Below are 20,230 nucleotides of genomic sequence, written 5' to 3' on the forward strand. Positions count from 1 at the left end.
CTTGTGCATTTTTGATTTTTCTAATTTTTTGAGACAGGCTTGGATGGCTATGTATTTCCCTCTTAGGATGGCCCTTGCAGTATCCCATAGATTTTGGACTGATGTGTTTTCATTCTCATTAGTTCCCATGAATTGTTTATGTTCTTCTTTAATTTCCTAGTTGACCCAATCATTCTTTAACAAGATGCTCTTTAACTTTGAAGTGTTTGAGTTCCCTCCACATTTCTTCTTCTTGAGTTCTAGTTTCACAGCATTGTGGTCTGAAAATATTCAGGGCGTACTCAGTCTTTTGGTATCAACTAAGACCTGATTTGTGACCCAGTATGTGATCTATTCTGGAGAAAGTTCCATGTGTTCTAGGAAAGAGCAGCTATCAGCTCAGCCAGTTCATGGTTTCTGGTGATCCTAGTTGCAAGTTCCTTCCTGCTCTCACTGACCACAACCTGCTTCCTAGCTCCAACGCTGGGCCCTCCACTGTTGCAGGAATTTCCTTTTGCTTTGTGGTCCCTGTATCCTGAGACCACAATACCTACCTAGAATTCTGCCTTTTCATTTCCAAAGCCCCCCTCAGGGAGGGGTGTCTCTTATTAGAGCAGATTTCCAAGGGCTCTGATTTTGTGCTCCTGTGTTATATCACTTTCCAGGTGCCAGCTTCATTTTTATCTTCTTTTGTACCATCTACTTAGGATCTGTTGTTCAAAGTGGAATTACTCCATCAAAGAATTATGTAACTACCATTCTAGGTCCTCAGCTAAGACATCAGGGGCCACCAGCAATACATTCATTTTCTAACAGTCTACCAATGCTGTGTTGCTGGTGTGATTTATCTTGGATAGTTATGAAGAGATGTAGTTGTGCCTTTAATTTGCTTTGCTTTTTTAAAGAAGATTTTATTTATTTATTTGAAAGAGAGTACACACAAGTAGGGGAAGCAGCAGCCAGAGGGAGAGGGAGAAGCAGGCTCCCCCCTAAGCAGGAAGCCTGATGGGGGACTGGATCCCAGGACCCTGGAATCATGACCCGAGCTGAAGGCAGCCACTTAACCAACTGAGCCACCTGGGTGCCCCAATTTGCTTTGCTTTTACTTCTACCAAAATTGGGCATTTTTTCATGTCAGGACTTATAGTCTATATTTCTTTGTTGGTGAATCATCTGCTCCTGCCGTTTACCAAATAGAATATAAATCTTTTGTACTTTTGACTCTTTGATTTTTCAAGTAATTTCATTGCTACTTCATTGTCATATTCTGTAAATTATCCTAAAAAGGGTTTTATTGGTTTTGATCTTATATAGTTATACAAATATATTTGCATACATTAACATACTGATGATAATAATATTTTCCTATTTTAAAATCTCTTTTTTGGCTAAACTACTTCCTAATCCTTGGTTTCATTAATTTCTATTTTTTCTCTTCAAAATTAGTGGAATCTATGAGTTCATGTTACTATCTTGGCAAAATGCAGAAAGCATATTTAGGAAGTATAACTAAAGAGACTGTACTAAAATAATTATTTTAAAGGAATATTTATTTATTTATTTATTTATTATTTTAAAGTTTTAATTTAAATTTCAGTTAGTTAATATACAGTATAATATTAGTTTTAGGAGTGTTTTTTAAAATTTTTTAATATTAAGTTTGGGTTTTTAAAAATTTTATTTATGTGCGTGAGAGGGAGCATGATGGGGGAGGGGCAGAAGGAGAGGGAAAAGCAGAATCCCTGCTGAGCAGGAAGCCTGATGCTTGCTCTCAGGAGCCTGGGATCATGACCTGAGCCAAAGGCAGACACTTACCAGACTGAGCCAGCCAGGTGCCCCTGAAAGAACTATTTACAAAGATCCAGACAAGGTTAAGAGAACATGACAAAGGTCAGGTAGTAAGCAATTACACACTTTTACCAAATTTAAGACAGGGGTATGAGAGAGAATGAGGCTAGAGAGAATCTGTAACATGGGAGAAAGACCCTCTTATAAGAATTGTGACTGTAGAAGGCAGCTAGTACAAGAACTGCAAAAACGTGGAGAGGGAACAGGGTGGAGAGAAAGGACTAAGTACTTAGTCCCTCTTCCCAATCTCTTGCTGATGCCCTTCACTGGCCAATCCAATCAGAAGCCAGAGAGCAAGGGAGGCTGGGTGAGGCAGTCTGTAGATGTCAACCTCCTGTCTGCAGAAAAAGGCAGGGGATATTTAAGGAAGGAAGGGGAAAAGGAGAACAACCAGTGCATACTGATATTCACGGTGTCACATTTCTCATATCTTGTATGAGATGTACCTTATTGAACATGTTTAGGTAGCAAATAGCCTTGGAAGATAGAGATAATATCTTCCTCTGGGGAAAAGTCCATTCTAAAAAGATAATGTCTCACTCTGGAGAAAAAGCAGTCAGTTTTACTGCTTGCTATAAAAGGTTTAAGTGTCTAAACTCAGTGTTTCTCTCCTATAACACAATCCACAGTGTGTGCAGCTGTCACCTATTACTTTTGCATAATGGTGTAGGAATTGGGAGTTGGGAACTGGTGGAAAATGCCAATACTTTACTGCTACTACTGTGAATAATAAACTATTTTTGTCTCTCATGCTGGAGTCTCATATATTTTACTGTCATCCATGAAATTATGGCAGGTTAACTTGTTAGCTTTGAAGTAGGATAAAATCATACCCTTCACAGCTCTTGACAACTCAAAAAAGAAAAGGCCAGACTCTCTCTCTCTCTCTCTCTCTCTCTATATATATATATATATATATATATATATACATTTGTTACCAGTGAAAGTGGCAATTACACAACTCTTTACTCTGAAAATTGATAATTAAAGAGAAAGAATTAATCACTCCTTCATGGTGGCTGAGTAGACTCAGATAATTAGGAAGTGTTCTTCATTACAGAGAAATTATTCATTATAGCTTATAAACACAGAAAAAATTATGAAGTTAGAAAATTAATCACCTTTTCCCCACTCCTAGAAGAAATAACTAATTCAGGCAAGGAAAATTTGCAGATTGTAAAGTATCACCCCAAAGATAATTTATTGGTCTCAAGGGAAAATAAAAATGGAGATCAGGCAGTCATGACTTAGAGTTTAGTAAAAATAATCACAGGACAACCTAACATTATGCACATCTTGATGTGATGTATATGAAGTATATAGCATCATTTATAAAGGATTCTTATAAAAAATGTTTAACTTGCATCTAATTTAAACTTTATAGTTAACAACTCTTAACAAACCATGTTTTTCCAGTATTTAAAAGTTGATTACAAGTTAGGATAATGAACTCCCCCTCTTTGCCTGGGACTGTCCTAGAACCGAAAGTCCGGCATTCCAAGAAACCCCAGTTCTGAGAAAACTAAGGCATTTGGTCACCATATTTTATGTTTAACCAATTGCACTCTTCTTAATTCTGATATATTAGATCCTCATACATCTTTTAAAAGTAGACACACAAATATAAATTAGACACATAAGCATAGAAGGGCTGTAAAACAGATCAGTACACTACTGTAATAAGAACTCCAATATAACAGATAAATAATTTATTCATTATCTCATTATTATTATTTCAACCTAAATGTACAATTTCCTCAATTTATGTATAAAGTCAAGGTTATTTCTCACGTGAGCTGAAAATGCAAATAAAAACATTTTGGCATCTTTCAGAACAATGTTACCAAATACATTATAACTTATATAACTTATATTTTGTCTATTACACAAGAAACTGTTCCAAACATTGTCTCTAATTAATCATATATAAATTTGTTTTTATAATCCCAGTAGTAGGGGCACCTGGTGGGGGGCTCAGTGGGTTAAACCTCCACTCTAGTGATCTAGAGGACAGGCTAATGGAAAGGAGGGAAGTCGAGGAAAAGAGAGAAAGACAATTAATTGCTCATGAAGAGAAGCTTCAAGAATTTAATGATAAATTGAAAGAACCAATGTCAGAATTCTCAGGATCCAGGAGGGGGTAGAAAGTGAGAGAGGGCTAAGATGTATATCTGAGCAAATCATTGCTGAGAACTTCCTTAATCTGGTAAAGGAAACAAGCATTCATGTCCAAAGAGGTGGAGAGGACCCCACACAAAACCCACAAACATTGATCAATACCCTAACATATAATAGTGAAGCTTACAAATCTTAAAGCCAAGTAAACTATCCTGAGAGCAACTTCCTAGTTGTCAGAGATTCCTTATTTATGGAGGCAGGAAGCTTAGACTAACACCAGACCTATCCACAGAAACCTGGCAGGCCAGAAAGGTCTGGCAAGATATATTCAGGGTATTACTTCTGGCTGGAAGTATTCAGTCAAGGATATTTTATCCAGCAAGGCTGTTGTTCAGAATGGAAGGAGAGATAAAGATCTTCCAGGACATTCAGAACCTGAAAGAATATGTGACTAACTTGCCAGGCCTACAAGAAATATTAAGGGGGATTTTGTAAGGGAAGAGACACTCAAGAGTCACATAGACTGGAAGGAAATAGAGAAAATCTATAGAAACAGGGATTTTATAGGCAATACAATGTCACTAAATTCATATCTTTCAATAGTTACTCTGAATGTAAATGGTCTGAATGCTCCAACCAAAAGACACAGGGTATCAAATTGGATAAAAAAGCAAGAGCCATCCATATGCTTTCTATAGGAGACTCATTTTAGACCTGAAAAAACCTCCAGATTGAAAATGAGGGGTGGGAAGAACTATACCTCTCTAATGGACCTCAAAAGAAAGCTGGGGTAACAATCCTCATATCAGACAAATTAGATTTTAAACCAAAAGCTGTAGTAAGAGATGTAGAGGGACACTAACAACAAACAAGAATCCAGGACCAGATGGCTTCCCAGTGGAATTCTGCCAAACATTTAAAGAAGTAATACTTATTCTACAGTAGCTGTTTTAAAAAAGAGTAATTGAAGGAAAACTTACAATCTTGTTCTATGAGGCGAGCATTACCCTGATCTCAAAACCAAAGACCTTAGTGAAAAGAAGAATTACAGACCAACATTCCTGATGAACACGGATACCAAAATACTCAACAAGATTCTAGCCAGTAGGCTATAATACATGAATATTATATACAACAATACATTAAAAGGATTATTCACCACGACCATGTGGGATTTATTCCTGGGATGCAAGTGTGGTTCAACATTCACAAATCAAACAGTGTAATAGAGCACATTAATAAAAGAGAAGTCAAGAGCCATATGACGCTTCTCATTTGATGCAGAAAAAGCATCTGGCAAAATACAGCACTCTTTCTTGATTAAAACTCTTCAAAGTATAGGGATAGAGGGAACATATCTTAATATCATAGAAGCCATCTATGAAAAGCCCACAACAAATATCATTCTCAATGGGGAAAAACAGAGAACTTTTCCCCTAAGGTGAGGAAAACAACAGGAATGCCCACTTTCATCACTTTCGTTCAACATAGTACTAGAAGTTCTCACCTTAGCAGACAACAAAATGAAATAAAAGGCATCTAAACTGGCAAAGAAGAGGTCAGTCTCTCTATTCACAGATGACATGATTCTTTATGTAGAATACCCAAAAAACTCCATCCTCAAATTACTAGAACTCATAAAGGAATTCAACAACATGGCAGGATACAACAGCGCACAGAAATAAGTTGCATTTCTATATACTGACAATGTGACAGATGAAAGAGAAATTAAAGAATCAATCCCATTTGCAATTGCACCAAAACCATAAGACTTCTATGAATAAACCTAACCAAAGAGTAAGGGATCTATACTCTAGAAACTACAGAACACTTTTGAAAGAAATTGAGGAAGTCACAAAGAGATGGAAATTCCATGCTCATGGATTGGAAGAATAAACATTGTCAAAATGTTTATGCTAGGGGCACCTGGGTGGCTCAGTGGGTTAAGTCTCTGCCTTCTGCTTGGGTCATGGTCTCAGGTCCTGGGATCGAGCCCCGCATCAAGCTCTCTGCTCAGTGGGGAGTCGGCTTCCCCCCTCTCTCTCTGCCTGACTCTCTGCCTACTTGTAATATCTCTCTCTCTCTGTCAAATAAATAAATTTTTTAAATGTCTATGCTATCCAGAGAAATCTACACATTCAATGCAGTCCCTATCAAAATACCACTGACACTTTTGCAGAGTTAGAACAAACAATCCTAAAATTTGTATGGAACCAGAAAATACCCTAAATAGCTAGGGGATTGTTGGAAAAGAAAACCAAAGCTGGGGGCACTACAATACCTGACTTCAAGCTATATTACAAGACTGTGGTCATCAAGGCAGCATAGTATTGGCAGAAAAACAGACACATAGATCAGTGGAACAGAACAGAGAATCCAGAAATGGACCCTCAACTCTATGGTCAGTTAATTTTCAACAAAGCAAGAAAGAACATTCAATGGAAAAAAGATAGTTTCTTCAATAAATAGTGTTAGGAAAATTGGACAACCACATGCAGAAGAATAAAATTGGTCCATTCTCTTACACCACATATAAAGACAAACTCAGAATGGATGAAAGTCCTCAATGTGGGACAGGAATCCATCAAAATCCTAGAGGAGAACACAAGCAATAAACTCCTTGACCTTGGCCACAGATATTTCTTCCAAGACATGTCTCTAAAGGCAAAGGAAGCAAAAACAAAACTGAACTATTGGGATTTCATCAAGATAAAAAGCTTCTGCACAGCAAAGGAAATAGTCAACAAAACCAAAAGGCAACCTATGAAATAGGAGAAGATATTTGCAAAGGACATTACAGATAAAGAGCTGGTATCAAAGGTCTATAAAGAACTTTATAAAGTTCTTTATGAAACTTTATGAACTTTATAAAGAAAGATTAACATCCAAAGATCAATCCTGTCAAGAAATGGGCAGAAAACATGAACAGACATTTCTCCAAAGAAGACATACAAATTGACAATAGACACATGAAAAAATGCTCAACATCACTTGCCATCAGGTTAAAACAAATCAAAACCACAACGATAAATCACCTTATATCAGTAAGAATGGCCAAAAATAACAAGACAGGGAACAAATATATTCACAAGGATGCAGAGAAAGGGGAACACTCTTACACAGGTGGGCCTGCAACCTCATATAGCCTCTCTGGAAAACAATATGGATGTTCCTCAAGATGTTAAAAATCAAGCCACCCTACTATTGAGCAATTGCACTACTGGGCATTTACCCCAAAGATACAGATGTGGTGAAAAAAGGGGCACAATAGCCAAACTGTGGAAAGAGCAAAGATGTCCTTCAATAGTTGAGTGGATGAAGAAGAAATTACTCAGACATCAGAAAGGATGAATACCTATCATTTGTATGGACATGGATTGAACTTGAGAGAATTATGCTAAGTGAAATAGGTCTAGCAAAGAAAGACAATTATTGTATGGTTTCACTCATATGTGGAACATAAGGAATAATGTGGAGGACCACAGGAGAAGGGAGGGAAAATTAAATGGGAAAAAATTGGAAAGGGAGACAAACCATGAAAGACTTTGGTCTCTAGGAAACAGCTGAGGGTTACAGAAGGGAGGGGGGATGAGGGGATGGGGTAACCAGGTAATGGGTATTAATGAAGGCACATGTGGTTATGAGCACTGAGTGTTATATATGACTAAGGAATTGTTGAACACTACATCAAAAACTAATGATGTACTCTATGTTGGTTATTTGAAAATAATAATAAGAATAAATAAAAGACTGACAATCCCAAGTGCTGACAATGATGTCAGTAACTGGCATTTCACACATTGCTCTTCAAATACAAAATAGTATAACTACTTTGAAGAGCAGTTGGCAGTTTTTTATAAACCTACACTTATCATTAAACCAAGCTGTTCTACTCCTGTATTTGTCAAGAGAAATGAAAACATATTTTCAAAAAAAAAAACACCTTGCTCTCATATGCTTATAGGAGCTTTATTCATAATAGCCTAAAGTTTGGAATAATTCATATGTCTCTCAGTTAATGAATGAGCAAATTGTACTAGATTCGTATGATGGAATAAGGAAGGAAGGAGCAAATATGTAACAGAACGGATGAATGTCAGAAGCATTGTGCTAAGAGAAAGCTAGCAGTGAGACACAAAAAAGCCATATACTAAATTGTTCCATTTATCTGAAATTCTGGAACAGACAAAGCCATAGCAACAGAAATCAGATCAGTAGTGACTTGGAGCCAGGAGCGGGGAAAGATTTTCTACTGAGGGACCCAAGGGAAATTTTTGAGGTAACAAAAATGTTCTCTATATAACTGTGGTCATGGTTACTGGACTGTAATCTAATTATACAATTATAATTGGTGAATTTCATTGTATGTAAGTTGTATCTCAATAACATGGTTTAAAATAAAAATGCTTCATACGTGCAGTATACTTCCTATTGCATCCCTTAATGCCTGGTATCTGAGTCAAGGTCCAGTTGGGAAAACAAATCACATTGAGTACTTCAAGAGGAAATTTTATTTAAAGGATTGGTTATGCAGGTATGGGAGATTCAAAAGAGTAAATAAATAGCACTGACATAATCAAAAGATGATAGCTGAAGGAACTATTAAAATCCCTATAGCTGAGGGAACAAAATGGAACTGGTATCTTTAAGCTCAGAGGATGGACCTCCCAGAGCTGTAGGTGAAACCTCTAAGAAAGGGGTACCCCCAGACTACTGGTAGTATTTCTGCAGAGATGAGAGAGATTAGATTTTTTTGAGGGTTGCACAAGGGAGGAAACTGTTCCCACCAGGAGAAAGGGCCATTCTGGGACAATACAGACAAGAAAAGGAAAAACAAGAAGGATTAATCCCTTTTCTATACTTTTAAAAATCCTCCATATCTCTAATGGCTCCTTTTGGTGAAATCGTCAGGGTCTCAGCTATGGAAAGAGAATATTTTTTTCCAAAGCCTAACCTCAGGATCAGAGAACAAATTATAGGAAGTATGGATGTGGAGCTGAAAGACAACAAGTAAATGATATCTCTGGTTTATTACACTTTTAATAAGATTCATCAGTAATTTCAGGTGGTTTCAGCTTAATCCCTTTATTACTGAATTCCCAATCCATGTTTCATTTAATGGTTTTAACATCCATTACTCATTATTACCTAGATTCATGATTTCATTTTGGATTACAACACAGAAATTCTCTGATTTCAGCATTCTTTGTGCACTCATTAGCTGGAATTTTATAAGGAAGAAAGTACTCTCATGAACTATTTGGTTATCGTAAAATACAGTTTGTACAGGAAAGACAGGAAAAATCTTGATTATATCTCTATAAATTTCATAGTTGGTGACCTAGCAACCTCCAAAAATGATCAATGAGTTAGTGGCTTTTGTTAGAATTAGAAACACATCACTTTTGTTTATATACTTGATGTTTTTAAGTCCATTGTAGACATTATTCTTTTTGACATTCCAATTGTCCCATTTTTAGGCCAGTGGGAGACTTTCTGGTATTTTTTGTTTGTTTGTTTCTTGTATTTTTTATTCTGGATTATTCTTTTAAAAATGCCAAATATGTCCAATTTAATTCTGTCCCCCTCATTTGACTCTAAATCTCTCAGATCTTGGAAGAAATTTCCAACTTATTTTGCACTTTCCCCACTTAGTAAGCTGCTAATAAATAGTTGAATTGTGTGGTATTGAGCTACCTTATGGAAACATTCTTAAATGGCCTTTTAACAGTGAAAATAATTTTAAAAGCCAATTTTAATAATAAAATTTAATAAAGCTTTTCAACTCTAATCAAATCTGCAAGTCTAGTCTTGAAATCTTGGATATTACGTGCATTACTGGGATGGGGGTAAGGGAAGAAATAACAGTGCAAAAAGTCAATAGAATAGAGTTGTACAATATCGAGTGGAAGTACTTTAAAATTTTAAGTAAGTATGTATTTTTCTAAAATAGAAGATCATAAATAATTTTCCTAAAGCAGATTCAGTTTAGCTCCTACTGTTAAAATGATGACTGTCACTATAGCATGTTGGAGCAACTAGAAGAACTAAGTATAGATTCTGGGACGCACCTTTTTAGGAAAGACTCTTTCCCTCTACAAAGAGCAGTCTTTTGGTCCACATTAACACTGCTATTTATGCATATATAGGTAAATAAATAGGTAAATTGCAGTATTCCAATCAGATGCCAAGACTAATACTTGGGGCAATTTCCTAAGATCCTCCTCCTCTGAGCTCCACTGACACTTTTCCTTAAAACCTCTTGAATCCTTGTCCTCTTTTTTCCACTTCCATTGTTCTTATACTTTAAACTTTCAGCTTAACTGATTTGCCTCCAATCTTCTTACTATTAGCAAAGTAACCTTTTTGTAAATTGATTATATAACAGTCCTTGATTAAAATCCTTAAACAGGAGTGCCTGGGTGGCTCAGTGTGTTAAGCCTCTCTGCTTTTGGCTCAGGTCATGGTTTCATGGTCCTGGAATGGAGCCCCAGATAGGGCTCTCTGTTCTGCAGGGAGCCTGTTTTCCTCTTTCCCCCTGCCTCACTGCCTACTTGTGATCTCTTTCTCTCTCTGTCAAATAAATTTTTAAAAAATCTTAAAAAAAATAAAATCCTTAAAGAGCTCATTGCCTTTAGGAAAAAAAAAATACACATTTTCAACATGGAATATAAGACCCTTCATGATCTAGCCTTTATTTAACTTTTTGTCTTCCTCCTGTCTGCCTCCTGTAGCATCTCAGGCCCCTCAAGTCCTGTCCCCAATGCTCCAGCAATCTGAAATACTGGCAGAACTCTTACCACCCTAGGCTCTATTGCCTCTTTACCCTTGAATGAAGCTGTTCCCTCTATTTAGAACAAACTTCTCCTTTTTTTCAAATAGTGAATGAAGATTCATCCTTCAAAAGTCAGTCCTGGGGTGCCTAGGTGGCTCAGTCAGTTAAATGTTTACCTTTGGCTCAGGTCATGATCCCAGAGTCCTGGGACCAAGTCCCACATCTAGCTCTCTGCTCAGCGGGGAGCCTGCTTCTCCCTCTCCCTCTGCCTTCCTTTACCCCGGCTTGTACTTTCTCTCTCTATGCCAAATAAGTAAATAAAAATCTTAAAAAAAAAAAAAAGGTCAGCCCTGATATCACCTTCTCTGGGAAGACTTACCTTATCTCCCTCACACCCAGAGTAGATTAGTTGCCTCCACAACCCCCTTTGGTTCCATGGCAGACTTACCATCACCACAGTGATAACTATGGTAGGTGACATTTATTGTCTCTCATAAGCATCCTCATGTATTTAATCTTTATCCCCAGCACGCAGCACCATGCTTGAGTATACCCTCAATGAATGTTTGCTGAGAAAATGAATGGTTGTGTAATTTTAACCCAGAATTTTCCAAATATTTTTTAACCCAGAATTTTCCAAATATTTTATTTTTTCCAAATAATCTTAATCCAAATATTTTTTCAAAGTGGTTGTACTTATACAACTACAAAAATATAACAATTCCCTCTTGCTCCATATCCTCACCCACCATTGTTATTGTCAAACTTTTAAATTTAAAACATTGTGGTAGGTCTGTGGTGGTAACTTATTGAAGTTTTTTTTTTTTTTAAAGATTTTATTTATTTATTTGACAGAGAGATCACAAGTAGTCAGGCAGGCAGACAGAGGAGACAGTCTCCCTGTGGAGCAGAGAGCCCGATGCGGGGCTCGATCCCAGGACCCTGAGATCATGACCTGAGCCGAAGGCAGAGGCTTTAATCCACTGAGCCACCCAGGCACCCCACTTATTGAAATTTTTAATAAGTCTCTAATATACTAATAGATACAGTGTTAGGAGAAGCCTCCTCCCCTCCCCTGACCCTCATATAATTATCAACATTTCCTGAAATATCAAAAGCAAGGCCCTGCTGTTAAACTCATTTAAGAAACAGTAGGAAAACCAGTGATCTGGATCAATATGCAAAACTGTAGTCAAGTTTTTGGAATCAGAACCTAAAACCTGATCTAATCAGTGTTTTCATATTTTTGTATTTATATTAAAACCCAGTGTATTTGTTAAAATGGGACATTCTCAGGTTGCATTTCCTAGAAATTCTGATTCAGTAGTTTAGACCTTGGCTCCTAATACCTATATTTAAAATAAGTATCCTAATACCTATATTTAAAATCAGTATTTTAAGTGATGCAGTTCATTCTAAGTCCTCTGAATGAGAAACTGTTTAGAGAGTAATGCTTCTTCCTAAATGTGTATAGTATAGCACATTACAATGTAATTTATAAGACTGTTTTGTCTATTATCTGGTTAATCCTAAAGCTGGACTATCTTTGTGAGCATATGCAGTAACATTTTTGAAAAATTAAAATTTAAGCCCACTTGGAGAAGTTTAAGACAGACTTTTCAAGAAGTCAAGACCTCTGATCAAGTTACAAATCCAAGAGTAATTATGGGGAAGCGGTATGGTGAAAGATCATTGGTGTTGCTTTCAGAAGGGGTGGATTTGAGACTCAGCTGTGTCATCTTAGGCAGATCACTTAACCTCTTTGAGTTTCTCTTACCTAAAATTAGTATTACACCAGCCCACCAATTTTGCAAACCTGATTAAGATTCAAAATGACAGAGTGGCAAAGTGTTAACACAAATGTAAGATTTAATCACTGTTAGAGGGATGATCATTGTTTTTGACTGACACACCTGCTTGATTTTAAAGAAATAATATTTAGCTTCAGGGGCATTTGTTTCTTGGAATAATCTCAACATCTTCCTACTAAAAGGAAAACTGTAAAAGCTCTTTACAGTTTAGGCAACATGCAAAGAAAACCTTGAGTGACATGATCAAGGATACAAAATTGATTTACAGATAAGACTAGGATTCAAGTCTTCTTATTACTAGCCCAGGTCACTTTCCACTATGCTTTATTCAGTTGTCTTTTTCATTCTTTATTATAGTCCCCAGACAAGGTGATTCTGGCACACCAGAGTTTGAGCACTACTGTTTTTACTCCATTAGATATGGTAGTGGGATGGTAATCAGGGTCTCCACCTTTTATTGCACTTATTTAATAAACAGATTTTTAAAAAGTTTTTTAATTAACATATAATGTATTATTAGCCCCAGGGGTACAGGTCTGTGAATCGCCAGGTTTACACACTTCACAGCACTCACCATAGCACACACCTCCCCAATGTCCATAATCCAACCACCCTTGATAAACAGATTTATTGAGGTATTATTTTTACATACCATACAATTGACCAATCTTAATTGTACAATGCAGTGGTTTTTAGTATAATCAGAGTTATGCAACCACAATTAATTTTATAATATTTCATCACCCCAAGAGAAACCCACTATCTGACAGCAATCATTCTACATTCTCTCCTTCCCACTGCCTCTGGCAACCACTAATCTACTCTCTATATAGATTTGTCTTTTCAAGACCTTAACTATAAATCTTGGCATTTGTAATGATTTGGCTAGAACTAGATGGTATAATGCTAAGCAAACTCAGTCAAAGGAATATACCATATGATTTCGCTTATTTGTGGAATTTAAGAAACAAAACAGATGAAGTTGGGGGGCAAAAAGAGAGAGAGAGGTAAACCATAAAAAAGACTCTTTAGGATACAGAACAAAAGGAGGGTTAATGTAGGCAGGTGGACAGGGGATGACCTAGATGGGTGATTGGTATTTAAGGAGGGCACTTTTGATGAATACTGAGTGCTGTACCTAATGATGAATCACTAAATTCTACTCCTGAAACTAATATTACACTATCTGTTAACTAACTAGAATTTAAATAAACACTTGAAAAAAATTAATAAAATGAAATTACTCTGGAGGGGGGGGCGGGGGAAGACATTTACTATAAACGCAATTATACAATACGTGGTCTTCTGTGGCTGGCTTCTTTCACCTGGAGGGTTTTCAAGATGTAATCATTTTTAAAATTATCGGGGTAACAATAGTTTAGAAATAAAGGGTAAAAAATCATCCATACATTCAATAACATAAATTTCTTTATTTCTCCCTTCCTTCTTTTTCTCTCTTCCTTCCTTCCCTCCCTCCCTTTCTTTCCTTCTTTTCTTTCTTTCTTTCCTTTCTCCGTAGGTATTTTTTCTTATTGGAAAACAGATGGAGGGTCACTCATCCCCACTCTAACCTACCCATCCCCAGACACCTAGTTGCCTACGACCTGGAAGACAAGCAAACCAACGGCAGAGCAGAGGAAGAGTGACCCCGCCCATCCCCTCTGGCGCCTTGCTTGCGTCACTCTTTCTGGCCGCAGACCCCCTCCCTTCTTCCCGGTCGCGATTTCTTTGACAGAGCGCGATGGCGGCGGCCGGGGCTGCAGGGTTGCCGGCCACTGTGTCGGGAAAGCAAGAGTTTTACCAGCTTCTGAAGAATCTGATCAATCCAAGCTGTATGGTGCGGAGACAGGCAGAGGAAGTCTATGAAAATATCCCAGGTCTGTGTAAGACTACATTCCTCTTAGATGCTGTCAGAAATAGAAGAGCAGGTTATGAGGTGAGACAAATGGCTGCCGCACTGCTACGACGGCTTTTGTCCTCGGGGTTTGAGGAAGTCTATCCAAATCTGCCTTCTGATGTTCAGAGGGACGTCAAGATTGAACTGATACTGGCTGTTAAGTTAGAAACACATGCTAGCATGAGGAAAAAACTTTGTGATATTTTTGCCGTGCTGGCCAGGAATTTGATAGATGAGGATGGCACTAACCACTGGCCCGAAGGTCTGAAGTTCCTTATTGATTCAATCTACTCTAAAAATGTAGTTCTATGGGAAGTTGCACTTCATGTTTTCTGGCACTTTCCTGGGATTTTTGGGAATCAAGAGCGGCATGATTTGGATATCATCAAACGGTTGTTGGACCAGTGCATTCAAGATCAAGAACATCCCGCAATCAGGACATTGTCTGCTAGAGCTGCAGCTGCATTTGTACTTGCTAATGAGAATAATATTGCTCTTTTCAAAGACTTTGCAGATTTGCTTCCTGGAATCTTACAGGCTGTAAATGACTCGTGCTATCAGGATGATGATTCAGTGCTAGAATCCCTTGTTGAGATTGCAGATACTGTACCTAAATATCTGGGTCCTTATTTAGAAGATACTCTGCAGTTGAGTCTGAAGTTATGTGGAGACTCTAGACTTAGTAATCTGCAACGCCAGCTGGCCCTTGAAATAATAGTGACCTTGTCTGAAACTGCAACCCCAATGTTGAAAAAACATACAAATATAATTGCACAGGCAGTTCCTCATATATTAGCAATGATGGTTGATCTACAAGATGATGAGGACTGGGTAAATGCTGATGAAATGGAAGAAGATGATTTTGACAGCAATGCAGTTGCTGCTGAGAGTGCCCTAGACAGACTGGCTTGTGGGCTTGGTGGAAAACTTGTTTTACCAATGACTAAGGAGCACATCATGCAGATGCTTCAGAGCCCTGACTGGAAATACCGACATGCTGGATTAATGGCCTTATCTGCCATTGGAGAAGGATGCCATCAGCAAATGGAATCAATTCTAGACGAAACAGTTAACTCTGTTTTGCTTTTTCTTCAGGATCCTCACCCAAGAGTGAGGGCTGCAGCCTGTACTACGCTTGGACAGATGGCTACAGATTTTGCACCTAACTTCCAAAAGAAATTCCATGAAACAGTGATTGCAGCTCTGTTGCGTACCATGGAAAATCAAGGTAATCAGCGTGTGCAATCACATGCGGCTTCTGCACTTATTATTTTTATTGAAGACTGCCCCAAAGCATTGCTTGTTCTATATTTGGATAGTATGGTGAGAAATCTACATTCTATCTTGGTGATTAAACTTCAAGAGTTGATTCGGAATGGAACTAAACTGGCCTTGGAACAGCTTGTGACGACCATTGCCTCAGTTGCAGATACAATAGAAGAAAAATTTGTTCCATATTATGATATATTTATGCCATCACTAAAGCACATTGTTGAGCTTGCTGTTCAAAAGGAACTTAAGCTTCTGAAAGGAAAAACTATTGAATGCATTAGCCATGTTGGTCTTGCTGTTGGGAAGGAAAAATTTATGCAAGATGCATCAAATGTGATGCAGCTATTATTAAAGACACAATCTGACTTAAGTAATATGGAAGATGATGACCCTCAGACATCTTACATGGTTTCAGCATGGGCTAGAATGTGTAAAATTCTTGGAAATGATTTTCAACAGTACCTTCCACTAGTTATTGAACCTCTTATTAAGACTGCTTCAGCTAAACCTGATGTTGCTCTCTTAGACACACAAGATGTGGAAAATATGAGTGATGATGATGGATGGCAATTTGTAAATCTTGGAGACCAACAAAGTTTTGGAATTAAAACTTCAGGACTCGAAGCAAAAGCAACTGCTTGCCAGATGTTGGTTTACTATGCTAAGGAGTTAAGGGAAGGATTTGTGGAATATACAGAACAAGTTGTAAAGCTTATGGTTCCTTTATTGAAATTTTATTTCCATGACAATGTTCGAGTGGCAGCAGCAGAGTCTATGCCTTTTCTCCTGGAATGTGCAAGAATTCATGGCCCAGAGTATCTTGCCCAGATATGGCAATTCATATGTGATCCCTTAATTAAGGCTATTGGGACTGAACCTGATACAGATGTACTCTCAGAAATAATGAATTCTTTTGCAAAGTCCATTGAAGTAATGGGAGATGGGTGCCTTAACGATGAACACTTGGAAGAACTAGGGGAAATACTCAAAACAAAACTTGAAGGGCACTTTAAAAACCAAGAATTGAGACAGGTTAAAAGACAGGAAGAAAACTATGACCAACAGGTTGAAATGTCTCTGCAAGATGAGGATGAATGTGATGTTTATATTCTGACCAAAGTATCAGATATTTTGCACTCATTATTTAGTACTTATAAGGAAAAGATTTTACCGTGGTTTGAACAGCTGCTTCCATTAATTGTAAATCTAATTTGTTCGAGTAGGCCATGGCCAGACAGGCAGTGGGGATTGTGCATTTTTGATGATATTATAGAGCACTGTAGTCCAACCTCATTTAAATATGTAGAATATTTTAGGTGGCCAATGCTACTAAATATGCGAGATAATAACCCTGAAGTCAGGCAAGCTGCTGCTTATGGCCTGGGTGTTATGGCACAGTTTGGTGGAGATGATTATCGTTCTTTATGTTCAGAAGCTGTTCCGCTGCTGGTAAAAGTTATTAAGTGTGCAAATTCCAAAACCAAAAAAAATGTCATTGCTACAGAGAACTGTATCTCAGCAGTAGGGAAGATTTTGAGGTTTAAGCCTAACTGTGTAAATGTAGATGAAGTTCTTCCACACTGGTTATCATGGCTTCCACTGCATGAGGATAAAGAGGAAGCTATTCAGACTTTGAGTTTTCTCTGTGACTTAATTGAAAGTAATCATCCAGTTGTACTTGGTCCAAATAATTCCAATCTTCCCAAAATAATCAGTATAATTGCAGAAGGAAAAATCAGTGAGACTATTAACTATGAAGATCCCTGTGCCAAACGCCTAGCTAATGTTGTGCGTCAGGTACAGACTTCTGAAGAATTATGGTTGGAATGCATATCCCAACTTGATGATGTGCAGCAGGAAGCTTTACAGGAGTTGCTAAATTTTGCTTGATGCACTTTAATGTCACTTGAATATTTTTACCATGAAAGTAATTCCAAATAATTATTGTGAGCGTATTCCATTTTAATTGAGAGAACTGTTCTCCCTGCTGAACAGTTAATATTCCTTCCCTTTATGTTTTTCCAGGATTAGTCAGTGTTCTAGCCTTATGTTAACCTTGCATGTTTTATCTCTTAAACACAGAACTTGGTGATAACTGTGCTTCTGTTGTCTTAGAATGTTTGTCACCTTTTCCCTAGTTGATGTGAAGTATATAAAGTGTTGTTACTTGTCTGAATTATTGATGGTGAGCAAACAATATACTTGTGTCAAGATGTCATGTTGCCTATCACAAGATACTGAGAGCTAACAAAGATGGAACTTCCAGGACAAATATTTTTGGAATTATAGATGAAAAATAGTGGCAAGCTTAATTCTTCCTTGATAATACTGCCGGTTTCCATGGTAATGGGAGGATGCTGAAATTGGGAGTTTTGAGATAATTGCCATGGATGTGAGGAGTTTTCTCTATCTAGCCTATGAACTTTTTTATAATGTCCTCCTGGGAACAGGGTGAGGCATATTCATATTCTAGTCCCTAAGGAGAACTTGAAAATCTTAGCCTGATTGAACTCTATTTTTCAAGTTAATCAGGACTCTCTAAGAAGTATGGTTACTGAATAGGCTGTCCTGGTACATGTAACATTGGTAGCTTGTAACACCATTATTCAGTGTTTGACAAACAGTATTTGTGGGAGTCTATTAATATTATGTGTTTGAAGAGAATATTGCATTGTGTATGTATGCCATTTCTTCCCTGCAAAGCAGCCCAATAAGAAGAGAAGCCCTGGTTCAAAATGGGTCTTAAGTAGATTTCTATTTCGAAGAAGTTCTTAATAGATTCTATAGTAGCACTGAAGAGTATTCTCTTATGAAAATGAAAGGGAAGCAAAATTAATTATATCTTTAAATATGAAAAATAAAACAGCTTTGAGACCAATCATTTAGCAGTAGATATGCATTTTAAGAAAACAGTTCTATAAATCTAGAGTTAATTTTATTAATTGGAATGTTGATCTTTAATGTCAAGCTTTTTGTAGGGTAGAAAAAAGTTTTCTAGTAAGCAAATCATTGATCCAAAATTTAAGAACAAATATATCTGTCATCATTTCCTGGGGTTATTGTGAGTACTATGTATGTAAAGTATTTAGCAAATATTTAACACCAAGTAAATGCTTAATAAATGGTACCCTATTAGTGCTGTTGTTTGTACCTATATCTTGTTTTCTTATGGTTTAGAATTGCTTTTACATTAGAATTTCCCTGATTCACTCCTTGCCAGTTCAGAAGAACAGGCCATCTAGGCTGTTGTGGACAGAGATAGGAAGTTGAGATTTTAGATGTGGAATTCCTGTCCATTACCGACAATGATTTATTATTAATAAGGGAAAAAAGGAAAGGACATTAATTATGGTATAGTCACAATTTTATTTAAGATAAATAAAAATACACATAAATAAATAGAAAAATCCTACCATAAAATATTAATAGAAATTTTCTCTGGGTGGTGGGATTAAATGGCAATTTTTCTTGTCACTAATCTATATTTTCTAATTTACCTGCAACCAACGTATTTTTTGTATAATAGTTTGTTTTTGTTTCTGTTTTTGAGTTTAAGGACCCAATCCTACTTTCATTATAGCTAAGAACACAATCATCTTGGCCTCTACATGATCTATAGCTGATGTTCCTTCAACTCATACCTGTTTATCTTAATATCCCTTCAGAAGTCCTTGGTCAAATTTCTAGCAATTCCTTACACCTTGCATTAGGAACTGGATATTCTGCCGGATGACTTGGAATTAGGCACCATGGAGAATTTTATGATAGAGAAGATATGATCGATAGAGATATATGATATGATAGAGAAGGTATATGACAGACCTAGATTTGAATTTTGGCAAACTACTTTCTTAACCTAAGCATCAGTTGCTGCATCTGTAAAATAGACATAATACCTAGGATTGTTGCGAGAATTAAAGGAGATAATATAAAGTGCTTGGTGGCACAGGGTTCAATAAATGCAATCTATATTATTAGAGAATCATGAAATAGGGTTGGTAGCTAAAGATGAAGATATTTGCTAGGGGGTGGTGGGTCCAGATTCTTGGGCTTTGTCAAAGGAAATGATGGATGTCCAGTCAGACACATTTTTCCTTGCCAGTTGCTGAAATTAGACTGGTTCCTGGCTTTGTTCCTGTGAGGTACATCTAAGGGCTCTAAGGAAAGAGAGAATGCTGTAAGGGCCCAATAAGTTACAAATGTCTGATGAGAGGAGACCTTGAAAACTGGATAATAGGAACAATCCAGTGTTCCCATTTAACTATTTTACCGAATATTGCTATTTAACTTACTGTCCCCCAAGCTTTGAAGTTTTGACTTTTATCAGTGCTTTAAAGGTTCACAATAATCAAGAATTAAATATACCGACCATTTGGTTCGATGGCTTCTACTTTTAAAATGCCTGATTTCTAGGATGGCAATTGCACGTATCAAGCTAGAACATTATGCGTTAAGTAGAAAGATGTGTGTATCTTTCTTATAGAAGATGAGAAAATAATACCTGCTTTATGGAACTATTAGCTCCTTTCT

At 37.1% G+C, this 20,230-nt stretch overlaps 1 protein-coding gene across 2 annotated transcripts; it reads left to right on the plus strand.

Moving 5' to 3' along the window:
• The first annotated feature begins 14,244 nt into the window (after positions 1-14,244).
• RANBP6 (RAN binding protein 6) lies at positions 14,245-17,876 on the plus strand. 2 transcript variants are annotated; one of them, XM_032849595.1, is made up of 2 exons: positions 14,281-14,408; positions 15,524-17,876. In XM_032849595.1, the coding sequence occupies exons 1-2, from the start codon at positions 14,394-14,396 to the stop codon at positions 17,588-17,590; spliced, it is 2,082 nt and encodes a 693-aa protein (XP_032705486.1). In that variant the 5' UTR covers positions 14,281-14,393; the 3' UTR covers positions 17,591-17,876. The 2 variants fall into 2 exon arrangements, with proteins under 2 accessions (XP_032705485.1, XP_032705486.1); XM_032849594.1 differs by having other exon boundaries at positions 14,245-17,876.
• The last annotated feature ends 2,354 nt before the right edge of the window (positions 17,877-20,230 follow it).

This window comes from Lontra canadensis, unplaced genomic scaffold (genome assembly GCF_010015895.1).
Source record: "Lontra canadensis isolate GAN:19392208 unplaced genomic scaffold, GSC_riverotter_1.0 scaffold234, whole genome shotgun sequence".
NCBI classification, from domain to species: domain Eukaryota; kingdom Metazoa; phylum Chordata; class Mammalia; order Carnivora; family Mustelidae; genus Lontra; species Lontra canadensis.